The following is an 18,081-nucleotide window of genomic DNA, read 5'->3' as shown; positions in this document are numbered from 1 at the left end:
GCCACCACCATGTTTGACAGTGGGGATGGTGTGTTCAAGGTGCTGAGCTGTGTTGCTTTTACGCCAAACATAACGTTTTGCATTGTTGCCAAAAAGTTCAATTTTGGTTTCATCAGAGCACCTTCTTCCACATGTTTGGTGTGTCTCCCAGGTGGCTTGTGGCAAACTTTAAACAACACTTTTTATGGATATCTTTAAGAAATGGCTTTCTTCTTGCCACTCTTCCATAAAGGCCAGATTTGTGCAATATACGACTGATTGTTGTCCTATGGACAGAGTCTCCCACCTCAGCTGTAGATCTCTGCAGTTCATCCAAAGTGATCATGGGCCTCTTGGCTGCATCTCTGATCAGTCTTCTCCTTGTATGAGCTGAAAGTTTAGAGGGACGGCCAGGTCTTGGTAGATTTGCAGTGGTCTGATACTCCTTCCATTTCAATATTATCGCTTGCGCAGTGCTCCTTGGGATGTTTAAAGCTTGGGAAATATTTTTGTATCCAAATCCGGCTTTAAACTTCTTCACAACAGTATCTCGGACCTGCCTGGTGTGTTCCTTGTTCTTCATGATGCTCTCTGCGCTTTTAACAGACCTCTGAGACTATCACAGTGCAGGTGCATTTATACGGAGACTTGATTACACACAGGTGGATTGTATTTATCCTCATTAGTCATTTAGGTCAACATTGGATCATTCAGAGATCCTCACTGAACTTCTGGAGAGAGTTTGCTGCACTGAAAGTAAAGGGGCTGAATAATTTTGCACGCTCAATTTTACCGTTTTTGATTTGTTAAAAAAGTTTGAAATATCCAATAAATGTCGTTGCACTTCATGATTGTGTCCCACTTGTTGTTGATTCTTCACAAAAAAATACAGTTTTATATCTTTATGTTTGAAGCCTGAAATGTGGCAAAAGGTCGCAAAGTTCAAGGGGGCCGAATACTTTCGCAAGGCACTGTAAATTATATTTATATCCACTGATTCTTGAAGAAAATAACTTATGAACCCAAAACATAAACGTGTTTTTTTCCAATGTTTGTATCCATTGTAAATGTAAACAAACACTGTATAGCCTCATAACATGGTTAAAACAATTAATTTGGATATTATGGATGAGTCGGTCCTTGCATCAAAACAATTTGGCTAATCTACATTTCCATATTTCAAAGTCCTATTCTTGAAGATCAAGGGGTATAACATTTATTGGAATGACTGGAATTCTGATAGACTTTGGTTTTTAATGTAAATATATAATTTAATCATATATAGTAGTAGAAAGCGATGGGTTAGAACAAGCCTATATAACCAACCCATAAAGTAACATTTAACATCCATATATGGCCAGCTACGTAAACTTTAACATTGATTTATCCTGCAATAGATGTTGTTCAATTGGAAACATACATGTTTGTATTCTTCTTATGCCTCTTAAGGGGAAAGTAATTGAATGTAATCAGATTACGAGTTTGGGTAATACAACATTTATGTTACAGATTATAATTTTGGACAGGCAACTAATAACTTTCTAAATGTAATGGATTACATTTAGAAAGTAACCTACCCAATCCTGTAATTTTTTAAATAATCGTAGGTATATGATCACACTGGTTATATATCATTTGTTTTATTACTTGTGAGGCACAGCTGAGTGAGCATAATAATTTGTTTTTTTAAATGTTACTGGACTGATGGCCTGCATCTGATGGTCAGTCTGCGGGGGAGGGAGCAGAAGTAACCCTGCCTCTCACCCGTCTCAGTCCCCCCGCTCTCCTTCCCTCCGCGAGAAAAGGGGACACAGTCTTCCAGCTGATGACAAAACTCACGTCGCACTGCACTATTTCTGTCTCATGCACCAATTAATGGTGTTACTCTTATGACCAGAGAAAGTGAAATATTCCTCAATATTAAAAAAGACAAGCAGCTAACAATAACAGCGTAAGCCTATCGTAACACTTTGCTATACTCTTTCATTGCTGCTGCAGTGCTGGTTGTAGTGTGAGTGGATGTAGGGATAATGTGCATTTTATGACTTATAAAATATGGAACAAAGTGTTGACAGTGCTGAATAACAACTTAACACATTAACACATTAGCTTGGCTGTATTCATTGAGTCTCCCTCTAGTCATGGTTTTAAAAGTTTTGAATCTCACAGTATCAACTTTGCTGTGTTCTCAGGGCTTCTTTTTAAAACCTATGGCTCGAGCAAATTGTTCAGACACGATGACCATTCTGAAATGGTTGAAAATGGGAACACTTTGCCTTCCCGGTGCTAGGGCTTCTGAATCAAGTGCACATACCACTAACAGGGAAGAAAGGCTTTATTGCTGTTGTTTTTTACAGAAATGTTTGATGATCGACTGCGAATGCCTTGGAGGTCAACCAGTTCATCGCGATTGACCGGTTGGTGACCACTGAACTACCATTTAGGAAATAGTTCATCAGTGTTTCTAAGCTGTTCTGTGTGTCTTTGTTTGGCCGATACGAGGGCTGGCACATTACACTGTGTTAGAGCAGGGAGAGGGGGTTAGACAGGGACCACAGTAGAGGAGTGATGAGAGCTTTTACCAGGCCTCTAATGGATCAGTTGTAGCCCACATGTGAAATGTGCCCCGTGCATCACCACTCACAATGAGCCATGCTCTTTGTGTATCCCAAACAACCGTGGAAAGGGAAATGCCGTAATGTTGCTGCTTACCATGTGTGATTTGACCCCCCGTCCCCGTAGGGTGGAAATATATTGTTGGATATATAAATAGGTTGTAAAGTACAGCCTTTAATGCGCTGAATTCCAATTGTACCATTGATTATAAAGAACCCTGTGTGAAGAAAGCCCTCTTTAGAATAGTAACCATTAAACAAGCAGTGGGTGATGTGGAACTCTATTCTTTACAACTCTCCCACACACATTCAGACTTCACTGTTAGTGCCTATACAGACTATGTGATCTCCAGTGGGCTGGCAGCACAGAATGCTGCTTATTGAGGAAGAGGGTAAACTTTAAAGATTCAAGCCTCTCAATAATTCACAAAGAAATAGGAGAATAGCAGCCGTGGCCGGGAGACTCGAGGCAAACAGACCACGAGAGAGGTGACTGGGGATCCAAAAGTAAAGGATTGGAGAAACAGAACATTTACTTTGGGTCAGAGACGAGTGAGACCACCTCATAAGCAATTAGTCTGAGTACAATGCATGCTACTGAGTGTCGATCCATCATGTAACAAAAAAAAACATCACCTACTGGATATTAGAGAAATGTCACAGGTCTGTACTAACAACAGCATTGTATTAACACCTACTCACTGAATAGTAAACAGTACATCACATTTGAATAATAAACATTGTTCTAAGTACAAGTCATCTTCTTTCCTATTATCCTGCTGAGGGTGAAACAGACTGATTTTGTAAAGCTCCACCCAACAATAAACAAAATCCTTGCTCAGTGAATGACTTTGCGCTCACCCATAACGTTAGTTAATCACCCTGCATGAGGGCAGACAATGTAGGGTATCCTGTTGATCAGCTCTCTCTGGCTTCAGCAGCACATCATCATTTCCCCTCATACTCAGACAACTGTGAGCCCAACAATCTGGGCTTTATCCTCACGCACTGAGTAAAGAACTCGCTCACTAAATTCTCAAAGCAGGGCTTTTCAGACTCGAGGCATTGGGGTGCATCAGTGGGGGTGCATCTGTGGGGGTGCATTTGTGGGGGTGCAGAAGGCAACCACATGTTTAAGTCATTCAGTGATGTAGGTATTATGTCAAATTTTTATGCCAGGGTATTAAATTCTCTCTAATTGATATCAAACACTATGGCAGCATGACACACTTTCACACTGCGCCCATGTCAGTTTTTATGCTTGGCAAAGCAACAATGGGAGCCATCATAACATAGGGGATTTCATTAGTTCTACAGAGCTAATGTTGTGGAACAGCAGCTCTGAATTTGAATGATAAATGCTTTTCCCACTATTTGACATTTCTATTTGAAATCATCAGTCTCAAGAAAAAAGGTACTTTTCAGAAAATATTTTGCTGTCTACATTAAACAAATTCCAATATGTACCTGCAAAGCTTCTCTCTCTGTCACGCTTGATATCATCATCCTTATATTAATGGTCTCATTTTATGCACATCCACAAATTCCGTCCGTGAAGGACATTTGGAGCAATTAGAATGCTACTCTTTAATCTATTTATAACCGTTACTCCACAAGCATGACAGCAAATTTCAAAGGCTATCAGGATTTAGATTTGTGTTAATCTCCATGGTGTGCGCAATCACCTTGTCCATTGTAATGGGGTGTTAAAAATGTGATGGGACAAGCGTTGAGAAGGAGACAGATCTGTAGCGAGAGATCTCAGCTCTAGGTAATTAATATCTGCAGAAGGCCCTGGCTGTGGCTTAGATGACACTGATGAATGCTGCAGTAGTAATAGTAGCAGCACAGTTAACACTGGGGAGTGATGATGTGTCTGTGTCACAGCCTGCATCTAGTCTTCTTCAACTCTCCTGAGGGTTGAGAATGTTGTGTGTGTGTGCAATACATACAGGAAAGAGTGGACCTCAGGCTGAAATATTGGTGAAAGCAAACCTAAACTAAGCCCTCTTGCAATTCCTTTATGACTTCCCTGATCCCTCATACTGAGGTCGACATTTAATGACTGTCTAGACAGGTAGACACTTGGTTCTTGGATTGAATTGAGAAAAAGTCTATACATCTTTGAAATAGACTTAGAACACATCTGCATACTGCATCTGCATCTGCATAGGTGTTCAGTACTGTAATAAACTCTAACCTATTACATCTATCAACAGTTAATTTATTAATCATAACCTCATATCATATCATCATTCTGAACAGTCATAACCTCATTGCATCTGCAAAAACCTGAGCCTTACTTATGATTCAGTAGAATACCAATTGGTTTAATAATTTATTTACTAGCTAATTAAATGGTAACACAGAATAAACATACTCACCTAATACTTTAAAAACAGGTCCCTAGCCGAATGACAATAACATGTCTGCTTGTTACAAAAGAGATGGAGAGGGGGCAGAGAGGGACAGAGACATTTAATCTTGGCACATGTAGAAACTACTCTCGCGTACAGTAATCATATACACAAATTCACTCAACTGTGTCCTACCACCTTTCAGCATGGGAGATGAGAACTGTATCGTTGGCTGTCGATTCTGCTGAGGACGACAGCAGCTTATTCATAGAGGTTTCTGCCATGTGTCTCTCAGTGTGTCTCCTCTGCTGTAATGGAGACATCTGTTGGTGTGACACCAAAGGGGAGGGAGAGGAGGGCAGAAACATTTCCTACTCTAACTCTTTAATCAGCCGTTTGATTTCCCACTACTACACGGCTCCCTGGGGGCTGCAGCTGGGAAGGGAGGACTCCCAGTTGGTCATAACTACAGGGGGGCAGGTATAATTTTATTACCAATCTTAATATTCCCACCCTGCCAATATACTCTGTATGTAATTATCCTCAATGTGTTCTGATGGGCAGAGCACTAAACAAATTCTCTCTGCATTTCACAACAGATACTCAGGCCAAAGGGGAGAGATGCATTTTTCATCTGGTCATGTAAAATTGAGGAGACTTCATAGACTTGGTTGGAGAGGGCTGCAGAGCAGAGGGATACCCCAGCCAAAACAAGTTATCACCTCCACCAAGTCAGTATGCGTGGAATATTTCACATGGCAAAGAAAAGCCATCCACTCAAATGTCAACTGAGAGCATTAAGGCCCACACATATACACATACTGCCTACACACTTTACAGATGTGTGTTAAACCACAGTCTCATAGGTAACACTCTGTGATCAGAGAGTGAAAACAGCCCTTGAAGACTAATCGAAAGGTCTGGTGAATTACTCTGATTTTAAGTACATGTGAGTCTTGCTCTATACGAGTTCTCTGATGAAACATTACCCTTAAACAAAGATCAATAGTCTTGTCCCTGGGAAGAGAGGTTCAATCTGAGAGAGCCCCACCACAGTCCTGCTGTGATGTATTGATATTTATGTGGTTGGGTTAAACATTTAATTCCAATGGTCAACTGCTCAATAAATGCTATTAAGGAGAAGTAACTTTAGACTGCAGCCGGCACGGTCCCATCAATGAGGGTTTGTCTACTCTAGACTGATGAGTAGAGTGAGTCTCTCCAGAGCACCACATTACCACTGATGCCATAGGCTGCCATGCTCCCTGCTTCCCTGCATCCTGTCATTACTGCTGATTTAGTTGCCATGAATCAGTTATGAGTTGTAACCCTCATTATTAATATTATTGATTTACTCTCATACAATTCTTAATACATGATAAATTGCAAATTGAGCCTACCATAATAGGTTAGAGGTTAAGTCAATACTAAGTTTATTAGCAATACCTTATTTTACTCAGTGACATGTCAGTCCAAAGGCATGTGATTAGTGTAGCCACCACTGCCACTAGTGATAATCCTTTATCCACTTTGGCTCTGTGCGTTAATACCTATTGATCCTTGACTGATAAAGTGTCAATGGTCATTGATGAGATAGGATGTCATTCAAACCCATTACAGCTGTCACTGATGACAGAGATCAGGACCACATTTCCAGTTGTTTTCCTCCTCTTTCCCCCCTATTTTCTTTCTCTTATGGGGCAGAATAACCAAGGACATTACCTCAGCATCTGTTGCCTGAGGCCCCACCATCAGCTAATCTGCCTCTGTGTTTACTGTGGTGCCATTACTTGTAATAGCAAAACAATCAGGCTTTATGGCCCTCTAAGATGAAGTACAATGGAATGGAGGCTGCATGTCATTTAATTCTTAGGGGATTGTCTCTGCCTGCAGCATCCCCAATGTACAGGCTCAACAAATATGAAATGGTGGTATGATAATGGCAATAACTGGGCTCAGTGGAGCCAGTGATAAAGTAAGAATTCAATGGATGACCTAGGGCAGCTGGACTCACACTCTGCATCTCATTGATTTTACTCCAGAGAGAGAAGACTGGCTGGCTGGCTGCTTCATCATATTGGAAATGTTAGTGTGGGAGAAATCAGTGTGCTATTTTTATTATAACCTATGCTTGCTCACTGAACCTTAAGGCATTTCTTAAGGAGGTGGTTTGTAATTTAAGTTGTATGTGTTGAAATTTGATTGGTATTTGATTAATAATGGTTCAACAGCCGGAGGACAAAACTTGGTTTGTTTGGCCTTCAATATGGTGTTAATAAGTCTGAACCACATTCCAAGAGACGAGCCTTTATAAAACCATTGTTTCTCTACGCTTGCAGAGAGTCTTGTTAGGCTATGAGAGATATCTAGAGGAGAAGCTCTTGAATGCAGTGTCACAAGCAAATCATTTTCTCTTTATCAGTTCTGTGCTGTTCCTGTAGCATTAATGTAAACAATAAATGATAGTCTTTAAGTGACACATGGTATTGTTTACTATTGGCCCCCTTGAGCAGTTGTTGAAGTGCTGAGACAGCCAGGTAAGATAATGATTTAACACAGTATTACAGCCGGGAGAGTTATATACAGAGTTGTGTACAGGTTTATGAGGACATCCTGGGATAAATCATAGTTGCTGCACACTTTAACACCGACTTAAACCACATGTGGTACATCAAATACACAAAACGACTTCCTGCAAAGTATGCCACACTGCACAATGGTGTCAGGAAGTACAATGATGTATAGTACACAACATGAAGAGAGCTAAAGTGAATCCTTAGTAAATAGACAGACACTAAAACCCATGCCGCTGTCAGTCTTATTGAGTTTGATTGCTGGGGGAGAGCATCGTCTACTTTCAGCACTAATACCCAAATGTCTTCTGGCAGGCAGGGAGAGGGGTTGAAATTAAATTGCCTTCCAAAGTGTACTTTTCCTTAATGCCTCGTGTCGGGCGGCAGAGGGCTGTAAAACTGTTAGCTTTAATGTCGATTTTCATATGCAGCCATGAGAAGAAAGGGAAATAAAGAGCAGTGATTATACCATTTGAATGGGTTCTGGAATGCTTAAACGTTTTATGTTGTGACAGCGTAATGCTCCCGTGCTCAGTCTCTGCACACTCAACCCCCACAGTGGTTGTCTCAGGTTCAGCATTCTACACTGTCCCTTTTATTCCCATGTCTTGGGGAGCAGGAGGAGGAGGAGGTAGTGACTGGTCGACTGCAGGAGAGCAGGAGTGTGAGCTGAGCTGAGAGCTTTGTTTGAAATGTTTCCACCTGCGTGTTGACACAACCTAACAGCTCATTTCCACTTCGACTGTTCCTCCAAATCATATTAATGAGTAAAGGATTGAGTCAGACATACTAAACAGTTGGGATCCTCCACAGGGTCCTTGTCTTTGCTCTCTGTTTTCGAAGCTGGCTGTCACACTTAGCCTACTAGTGCTTAAGTCTCTGTAGACACAGGCAATTTAACAGCTTTGTTATCCTCAAAATATTCACTAATGTTGTTATTTAGAAACAGCAATCAGATGCAACACATTCTTGGTATCATCACACCTACAGATGTAGGGTCTTAATTTGAGACAGGTTGCTACAGCAGGAAAATAATCATGCAGCAACAGGAAATATGAATTATTATGTGGATTATAATTCATGTACATTTTTGTAGGGGGTGATGCATTTTTCATATGGAAAAACTTCAGAAGCCTTTTAAAACCTCAAATACATTACAAGTTTTACATGCATTGCAGTAAAGTTCCCCTGCAACAGGGTGATCAAATTAAGATCCTACATCTGTACAGTAGATCTCTGAGTTATTTTTAATTTTTTTTTATTTCACCTTTATTTAACCAGATAGGCCAGTTGAGAACAAGTTCTCATTTACAACTGCAACCTGGCCAAGATACAGATTTATGAGGACATCCTGGGATAAATCATAGTTACACATGGGATAAACAAACAGTCAATAACACAATATAAAAATCTATGTACAGAGTGAGCAAATGAAGTAAGGAGTTAAGGCAATAAATAGGCCAATAGTGACGAAGTAATTACAATTTAGCAATTTACACTGGAGTGATATACAGTATATCACAAAAGTGAGTACACCCCTCACATTTTTGTAAATATTTGAGTAAATATTTTCATGTGACAACACTGAATAAATGACAATGTAAAGTAGTGTACAGCTTGTATAACAGTGTAAATTTGCTGTCCCCTCAAAATAACTCAACACACAGCCATTAATGTCTAAACCGCTGGCAACAAAAGTGAGTACACCCCTAAGTGAAAATGTCCAAATTGGGCCCAATTAGCCGGTGTCATGTGACTCGTTAGTGTTACAAGGTCTCAGGTGTGAATGTGGAGCAGGTGTGTTAAATTTGGTATCATCGCTCTCACACTCCCTCATACTGACTGGTCACTGGAAGTTCAACATGGCACCTCATGGCAAATAACTCTCTGAGGATCTGAAAAAAATTATTGTTGCTCTACATAAAGATGGCCTGGGCTATAAGAAGATTGCCAAGACCCTGAAACTGAGCTGCAGCACGGTGGCCAAGACCATACAGCGGTTTAATTGGACAGGTTCCACTCAGAACAGGCCTCGCCATGGTCGACCAAAGAAGTTGAGTGCACGTGCTCAGCGGCAAACAGTTTGCTGAAGACAAGCAGACTAAGGACATGAATTACTGGAACCATGACCTGTGGTCTGATGAGACCAAGAAACTTATTTGGTTCAGATGGTGTCAAGCGTGTGTGGCGGCGACCAGGTGAGGAGTACAAAGACAAGTGTGTCTTGCCTACAGTCAAGCGTGGTGGTGGGAGTGTCATGGTCTGGGGCTGCATGAGTGCTGCCAGCACTGGGGAGCTACAGTTCATTGAGGGAACCATGAATGCCAACATGTACTGTGACATACTGAAGCAGAGCATGATCCCCTCCCTTTGGAGATTGGGCCGCAGGGCAGTATTCCAACATGATAACGACCCCAAACACACCTCCAAGACGACCACTGCCTTGCTAAATAAGCTGAGGGTAAAGGTGATTGACTGGCCAAGCATGTCTCCAGACCTAAATCCTATTGAGCATTTGTGGGGCATCCTCAAACGGAAGGTGGAGGAGTGAAAGGTCTCTAACATTCACCAGGTCCGTGATGTCGTCATGGAGGAGTGGAAGAGGACTCCAGTGGCAACCTGTGAAGCTCTGGTAAACTCCATGTTCCATGACTGGAACGAATTGCAAAAACGCTGAAGTTGGAGACTTTTATCTCCCTCACCAACTTCAAACATCTGCTATCTGAGCAGCTAACCGATCGCTGCAGCTGTACATAGTCTATCTGTAAATAGCCCACCCAATTTTACCTACCTCATCCCCATACTGTTTTTATTTATTTACTTTTCTGCTCTTTTGCACACCAATATCTCTACCTGTACATGACCATCTGATCATTTATCACTCCAGTGTTAATCTGCAAAATTGTAATTATTCGCCTACCTCCTCATGCCTTTTGCACACAATGTATATAGACTCTCTTTTTTTCTACTGTGTTATTGACTTGTTAATTGTTTACTCCATGTGTAACTCTGTGTTGTCTGTTCACACTGCTATGCTTTATCTTGGCCAGGTCGCAGTTGCAAATTAGTATTTGTTCTCAACTAGCCTACCTGGTTAAATAAACGTGAAATAAATAAAGAGGGTTAAGGCAGTGCTGGATAATGATGGTGGCCACACAAAATATTGACACTTTGGGCCCAATTTGGACATTTTCACTTAGGGGTGTACTCACTTTTGTTGTTAGCGGTTTAGACATTAATGGCTGTGTGTTGAGTTATTTTGAGGGGACAGCAAATATACACTGTTATACAAGCTGTACACTCATTGTAGCAAAGTGTCCTTTCTTCAGTGTTGTCACATGAAAAGATATACTCAAATATTTACAAAAATGTGAGGGGTGTACTCACTTTTGTGATATACTGTATGTGCAGACGAGGACGTGCAAGAAAAAATACTGGTGTGCAAAAGACCAGGAAAACAAGAACAAATATGGGGATGAGGTAGGTAGTTGGTTGGATGGGCTATTTACAGATGGGCTGTCTACAGCTGTTGCGATCGGTAAGCTGCTCTGACAGCTGACGCTTAAGGTTAGTGAGGGAGATATGTCCACAACTTCAGTGATTTTTGCAATTCGTTCCAGTCATTGGCAGCAGAGAACTGGAAGGAAAGGCGGCCAAAGAAGGTGTTGGCTTTGGGGATGACCAGTGAAATATACCTGCTGGTGAGCGTGCTACGGGTGGGTGTTGCTATGGTGACAAGTGAGCTGATATAAGGCAGGACTTTACCTAGCATAGACTTATAGATGACATGGAGCCAGTGGGTTTGGCGCTGAATATGTAGCGAGAACCAGCCAACGAGAGCATACAGGTCGCAGTGGTGGATAGTATATTGGGCTTTGATGACAAAACGGATGGCACTGTGATAGACTTCATCCAAATTGCTGAGTACAGTGTTGGAAGCTATTTTGTAAATGACATCGCCGAAGTCAAGGATCTGTAGGATAGTCAGTTTTACGAGGGTATGTTTGGCAGCATAAGTGAAGGATGCTTTGTTGCAAAATAGGAAGCCCGATTCTAGATTTACCTTTGGATTGGAGATGCTTAATGTGAGTCTGGAAGGAGAGTTTGCAGTCTAGCCAGACACCTAGGCATTTAGAGTTGTCCACATATTCTAAGTCAGAACTGTCCAGAGTAGTGATGCTAGTCGGCCTGGCGTGGGCAGCGATCAGTTGAAGAGAGAGCATGCATTTGGTTTTACTAGCATTTAAAAGCTGTTGGAGGCCACAGAAGGAGTGTTGTATGGCGTTGAAGCTCGTTTGGAGGTTTGTTAACAGTGTCCAAAGAAGGGCCAGATGTATACAGAATGGTGTTGTCTGCATAGAGGTGGATCAGAGAATCACCTGCAGCAAGAGCGACATCATTGATATATATAGAGAAAAGAGCCGGACCAATAATTTAACCTTGTGGCACCCCCATAGAGACTCCCACTGAACTCTATCTGAGAAGTAGTTAGTGAACCAGGCGAGGCAGTCATTAGAGAAACCAAAGCTGTTGAGTCTGCCAATAAGAATACGGTGATTGACAGAGTCGAAAGCCTTGGCCAGGTCGATGAAGACGGCTGCACAGTACTGTCTTTTATCGATGGCAGTTATGATATCATTTAGGACCTTGAGCGTGACTGAGGTGCACCCATGACCAGCTCGGAAACCAGATTGAATAGCGGAGAAGGTGTGTGGGATTCAAAATGGTCGGCGATCTGTTTGTTACTGGCGGATAATTTCAGGAAGAGAGGGTCCAGATTGTCTAGCCCAGCTGATTTGTAGGGATCCAGATTTTGCAGCTCTTTCAGAACATCAGCTGTCTGGATTTGGGTGAAGTATTTGAATGCTTTCTTTTACACCACCTCTGTCTGTCACCATTATTTTAATTTAGGTCCAGTGTTAAAAGTATATTTTTGCTTCCATGGTGTATTTTCAAGAAAATGCAAGGTTTTGGTGTTATCTGCACTGGACCTCAAGAACATAATTTGTGGGCCTGCGCTCCGACAGACAGAAAGGCCTGTTATATAGCGCTCATTAAGGACATGGTTAGCTCAATCCATCATCCACGCAACTAATGATTGCTACCATACATCCCATGTAGGACCATCCGTTTAAGGACAGGGACGCAGAGGAAGTTGAAGCCCATTCATCTTGGTGCGCTGGACTCACAGCGCTTTGGCAACTGGTACAGAGACAATTCTTCTCCCCACTATCACATTAAAGTACCAGCTCTGAAATGGAACTGATCTACAACTCTACTTTTACCCCGTACCCCAAACCTAAATCTCCGTGCCATAGCTGTGTGTGTGTGTGTAGACTTTGCAGCACACAAACTCATTAGCGATTGCAGACATGTCACAATCTATTTGCAGATGTACTTTTAAACTGCAATTAATTGCAGCAGATGGAGTGGAATATTTATAACTCAAGTAGAAAACTGATGAAAACAGCCCTGCTCGACCCAATTACAGTACATTCTTCATACACAACATGTACTCTGTGTGTGTGTGTGTGTGTGTGTGTGTGTGTGTGTGTGTCTACACTCCGTTGGTTTACTGTATGTATAATTAAAGTGAAATGGTAGCACTGAGAACAACTAATTCCACTTCGAACAACCATGGTGAAAAAAATCACAAAGAGAAATAATATCAAACCGGTCATCACTGATTAAATCCCCTCCCTCCCTCCCTCCCTCCCTCTAGCCTTCGTGCTGAGCTGTGCCTTCCCTAGGGAGCCAGCCAACGGGGAGGTATCTGTGACTCACCTCCATGCTGGGGGAGAGGCCTACTTTCAGTGTCTGACCGGCTACCAGCTGCAAGGCCCCACCATGCTCGCCTGTCGCAACGCCACTACACCTTACTGGAGTGGCAAGGAGCCAAAATGCCTGGGTAAGAGACAACAACACTGCTTCCTTCCTGCCAAACACACACACATACACATAGACACATATGCACAGACACACTCACCGACTTCAGCTCATCAACTTCCAGGATCCATTCATCTGCTTACTGAGAACCAATGGGAAATTATAGTAACCCCTCAGAGAACACCACAGAGACTGACAACTGAGGAAAATAACATTTCAGCTGAATGATTAAAGTAATTAAACTCAGTTTAAATGGACTGGGTGTTATTTGGCACCAACTGCCCAGAGGTTAATTGGGGTTTATTGTGTGCTCTATTTGGTAGGCCTATCAGGTGTCTGGCTTACTGCTGTGCGACTTTAATTCTCTCTCTGTAACCCGTATCCCCTGCTATTCAAGCTGTTTAATATAAATCCAGGGTTAGGGGCAATAGTGCAGTTGTAAACAAACATGCCCTTGTTACTTCAGCGACAAACATGTCTAGCCTACTCTTCTTCACAAAGAGTGTTTCCCACAATAGTTGCATAGTATGGGGAAATAGTACACGTTCACATATGAATAGCAGGCCTGTGCCCTGTGGTACACATTTGTCATAAGTCATGTCATAAGAAAATAAAATGTTTTGGTCGCACTCGCACACCGATTCATTCCCTCCACACTACATATTACTCTGTTCCATTCATGGATTTGTTCATTAAATGTTACTACAAAAATGTATCATGGTAAGCAATTAAATCGATATGATTAAGCTAAAATCAAAGTAAACGCTTACCTTGTTTCCCTTGCATACTATCAAGGGGGTATTTTTTTCCGGGGGGCGCAAGGTGTGTGAAACAGGTGTGTTCGAAAGTTCAATATTTAAACCAGAGCCATATATTTTGTATTTGTCTAATTCTAGACATACAGTTACATAGCATTATTTAAACATTCCCCATGTACTATTAATGGGGTGCTAACATAAAGAAGTTAAGAATGTAAGCTCTCTCCACAGCTAGGTTTAAACGTTGATATTTTTGGATAGCTCATATGGTTGGTACATTATCAAGGATGGTGGTCACGTGTGTCTGCAAGCAGAGGATCAGTAGTTCCAGTCCGGGATGGGGACAGAGACTGTGACAATATACTGTTAGCGGCACAGTCACGGTTTCACTGGTGCCGTGACCCGGATCTACAGTTGTGCTCAGCTCAACACTATGGTCGTTGTGGAATAAATGTTATGGGTGAATGTAGCACATGGGGATGTGTGAAACGTGCACCACCTAATTGCTAACTTTTCGGTGGCGCCAACTGATAAAGCGCTTTTGGAGGGCGGTCACGTGTGCTATGAAAGCAGAAGTCCTAGGTGTGAGCTTCGGTGTGAGCTGAATCAGGAGGAAGTGGTACTTGCTAAAAGAAGCATGACATCTGTTATACTAGCATGGCTGCCATAGAATTTTGAAGTGTCATGTAAATGCATCATAATGCCCATTCTAGTCATTCGTGTATTACACTAATATGATTGCCATAGAATGTTGTAGGGCAGTGATATTCAAAAAGCAGGGACCCCATTTTCTTAATAATCACATTAACAAATAACCTTCAATTCAATACATTTACTCAATAAAATTGTACTTTTCAAATGTCTAATCTTTCTCAAAAGCGTTTTGTGTGTTGTCCCGTATATTATTATTTTGTTTTTTGGTTTATATGCCAACCCCACTGTGACCCCGACTTTGAATACCACTTTGTGTAGGGTCATGTAAATGCATCATAATGCAGAAACCTCAATGGCCCAACTCTTTAAATACATGGCTCTGGTTTAAACCAACCCTGAGACAAATGCTGAATTGCGATTGGACAATATCAGGCGCATGAGCAAAATCGGGACATTCCAAGGATCCCACCTAAAACAAAAATGTCCTGTTGTAGCCAGACATGGAAGGGTGTGGCTATACCTCCTGCTGTATGGTCAAATTGCTGTCAGGAATTATGATATAGTTTATGTTGTTAGTGTTCTGACTTATGTTGCTCTTCGTCCTGTTTATAATGTGTAAATCTTGTAAGTGGGCCTAATTTAAGGCAACTATTTATATCCACTTTGCAAATAATAGCACTCAGCACGGCGGCCTACCTCACAACATGTAACGCCCATGCCTCCCTGTATAGTAATGATACAAGCTACTTCCCACTGGGCACAGACGTCAGTTGAACATCTAGATTTGATTTACATTTGAGTTGTCAACTAATATGAATTCAACATGAAATCCCCCCAAAATTCACCATGTCATTGGATTTAGGTTAAAAGTTGGGTGAAAAATGATTAAAATCTTTTACGTTGATTACTTTTCGCAATCAGTTTTCCACTCTGATTCAGCGTCATCACATATATTTTTATTTGTTGAACTGACATTGATTCAAACAGTTTTTGCCCAGTGGGTTAGGCCTAAGGTGAGCTTTTACAACATGTCAGTCTAGCATCCTCATTTAGGCCCAAAGTTGATTGGTTGTGCTGAGAGGCCTGGTCTGTTAGTGTCTGATTACCAGTATGGGGAGAGGGAGCAGTGCTATGGAGACGAGACCGGGCTAAACCAGCCCATTTGGACCTGGCTACACTACACTAATTAGTAGTGGGCTGCATGACTATCCTTCACCTGCTCTCAATTAGCATTGTATTTTCTGCCAGCCTCACTCTCACTCCCTACAGCTGTTCTGCACTGATACTGTTCTGCTGCTCTGCTCTCCTCACTAGTTGATCACACACAGATACAGTCAGTCAGTCAGCCAGTCCCATAGAGATAGATAGAGAGCTCCAGTGGCCAAGAGACCATTTTAGCATGGGCAGCACCATTGAGGACTTTCACGCTTTTGAAGTAGTCAACTGGGTGGGAATTCCTATGGGTAAAGGAAGGATCACATAATTCCATCCAGGTCATCAGGAGGGCTCAGCCAATTAATTATATTCATGAGCAAACATTCCATACCTGCAGGTGGCAGTAGATCGACAACTTTGGCTTTATATCTGTTCAAACAACACACTCCAGGTGGCAGTATGCACCAAAATAGTAGAAGAAGAAAATTGACTACTTCAGAATGTAGATGGCCTCAGTTGCATTGCCCATGCTCTCACAGACGCCATAATGTGACAGATACAATGTTGGTCCTTTAGCTATCTCTATGGTCAGCACAGGGATGGAAATGTTCTTCCTCCAAACCCCATGTACTGTGGTATTACTCAGCAAAGAGAGAGAGCAGAAAACAAATATTGTTTTTGAAATTAAGGGACATTAAAGCGGTTTTATGTCTCTCTTTTTCTCTCTGAGTTTTACCCTTCCCTCCCTCTCTGTCCATCTCATTCTCGCTCTTATCCAATCCATTTTCAATGCAGCTTCCTGTGGTGGGATGATCAAAAATGCCACGTTGGGCCGTATTGTCTCTCCTGGTTTCCCTGGCAACTACAGCAACAACTTGACTTGCCATTGGGTCCTGGAGGCTCCTGAAGGCCACCGGCTTCATGTTCACTTTGAGAAAGTGGCTTTGGCTGAGGATGATGACAGGTAGAGTACAGAGAGAGAGAGAGAATTTTTACAGGAACAGTGCACATTAATCAACGTTTCAGTAAAAGTGCCAGTTTAGCCAGTCGGCAAATTTTCAACTGCAGTTCCTGGACAGGTTATTAAAAACAATTACAATAACAATACAGGAAAACAATGAGCGGTGAGTACATGCAGAACAACATAGCACAAGCAACATGTAGCATACAGACAGAGCAACAAAACAAAATACATAAAAGCAACTGGTGTTTCCACACTTCACAAGCTTCAGACAACAGACAACATGGAGAGCTGCAATACACAGCTAGGGATTATGTTCACAAGTCTGATTGGCCTTTAGCCATGTCTTCATGTTTTTTGTGAAGGTGTGAAAGGTGGTGCAGTTATGTGTGTCTGATGGCTGTGTGTTCGAGACATGGGAAGCTCTCACAGAGAAAGCAGATTGACTAAAGGTGCTTTTTCTTAAGGGAACTATATAGTTACCTCTCATGAGTTAGGCAGTATGTTAAGTGGGGGAGTATCATAGATTTGAAGTACAGTTTTACTACCTCTGTAGTCAAACAATTGTGTATGAATTGGAAATTAGCTAGGTTGAATTTGGTTATTTGAGTTACCTTTTTCACCTGCTTTTGAAAGAGAGGTTGGAATCAAATATGATGCCAAGGTACTTAAAATCGGATACCACCTGGATCTTCTCCCCTGACACATAGACATCTGGCTCAGTAGCATCAGTTGACCTCTTTGTGAAGAACATGCAGATGTTTTTTTTTCACATTGAGATGCAAACTCGAGTCACTGAGCCACTTTGTAACCTGGACCATTAAAGTAGTGAGTTCCTGTGCAGCTTGTTGTTTGCTCTTTGCATTCACATATATCACTATATCATCTGCATACATTTGAACTTCAGACCCAGTACGAACGAAGGCAGATCATGAATGTACAGGCTGAACAGGAGGGGCCCCAGTATTGACCCTTGGGGCATTCCCACATCATAGCTGAGAATGGGTGGCAGCTCATTGCTCACTCTGACATGCTGGGAACTGCCTTCAAGGTATGATTTCATCCATCTCAAGGCATCGGGGAAAAGTGTGTGTGTGTGTAGAGCCACCTTTTGCAGGAATTACAGCTGCAAGTCTCTTGGGG

At 41.9% G+C, this 18,081-nt stretch overlaps 1 protein-coding gene across 3 annotated transcripts in view; it reads left to right on the top strand.

The window, feature by feature from the left end:
- The window catches only part of LOC110537244 (seizure protein 6 homolog), a 227,352-nt gene that overhangs the window by 172,660 nt on the left and 36,611 nt on the right, over positions 1-18,081 (top strand). For all 3 annotated transcript variants that reach the window (XM_021623135.2, XM_021623134.2, XM_036937253.1), the window contains exons 5-6: positions 13,247-13,432; positions 16,773-16,941. In XM_021623135.2, coding sequence (XP_021478810.2) covers positions 13,247-13,432; positions 16,773-16,941 — 355 coding nt within the window. The remainder of the gene's footprint in view (positions 1-13,246; positions 13,433-16,772; positions 16,942-18,081) is intronic.

This window comes from Oncorhynchus mykiss, chromosome 12 (genome assembly GCF_013265735.2).
Source record: "Oncorhynchus mykiss isolate Arlee chromosome 12, USDA_OmykA_1.1, whole genome shotgun sequence".
In the NCBI taxonomy this organism is placed as follows: domain Eukaryota; kingdom Metazoa; phylum Chordata; class Actinopteri; order Salmoniformes; family Salmonidae; genus Oncorhynchus; species Oncorhynchus mykiss.
Note: the sequence above shows the minus strand (reverse complement) of the source record. Positions and strands in the feature narration are given on the sequence as shown.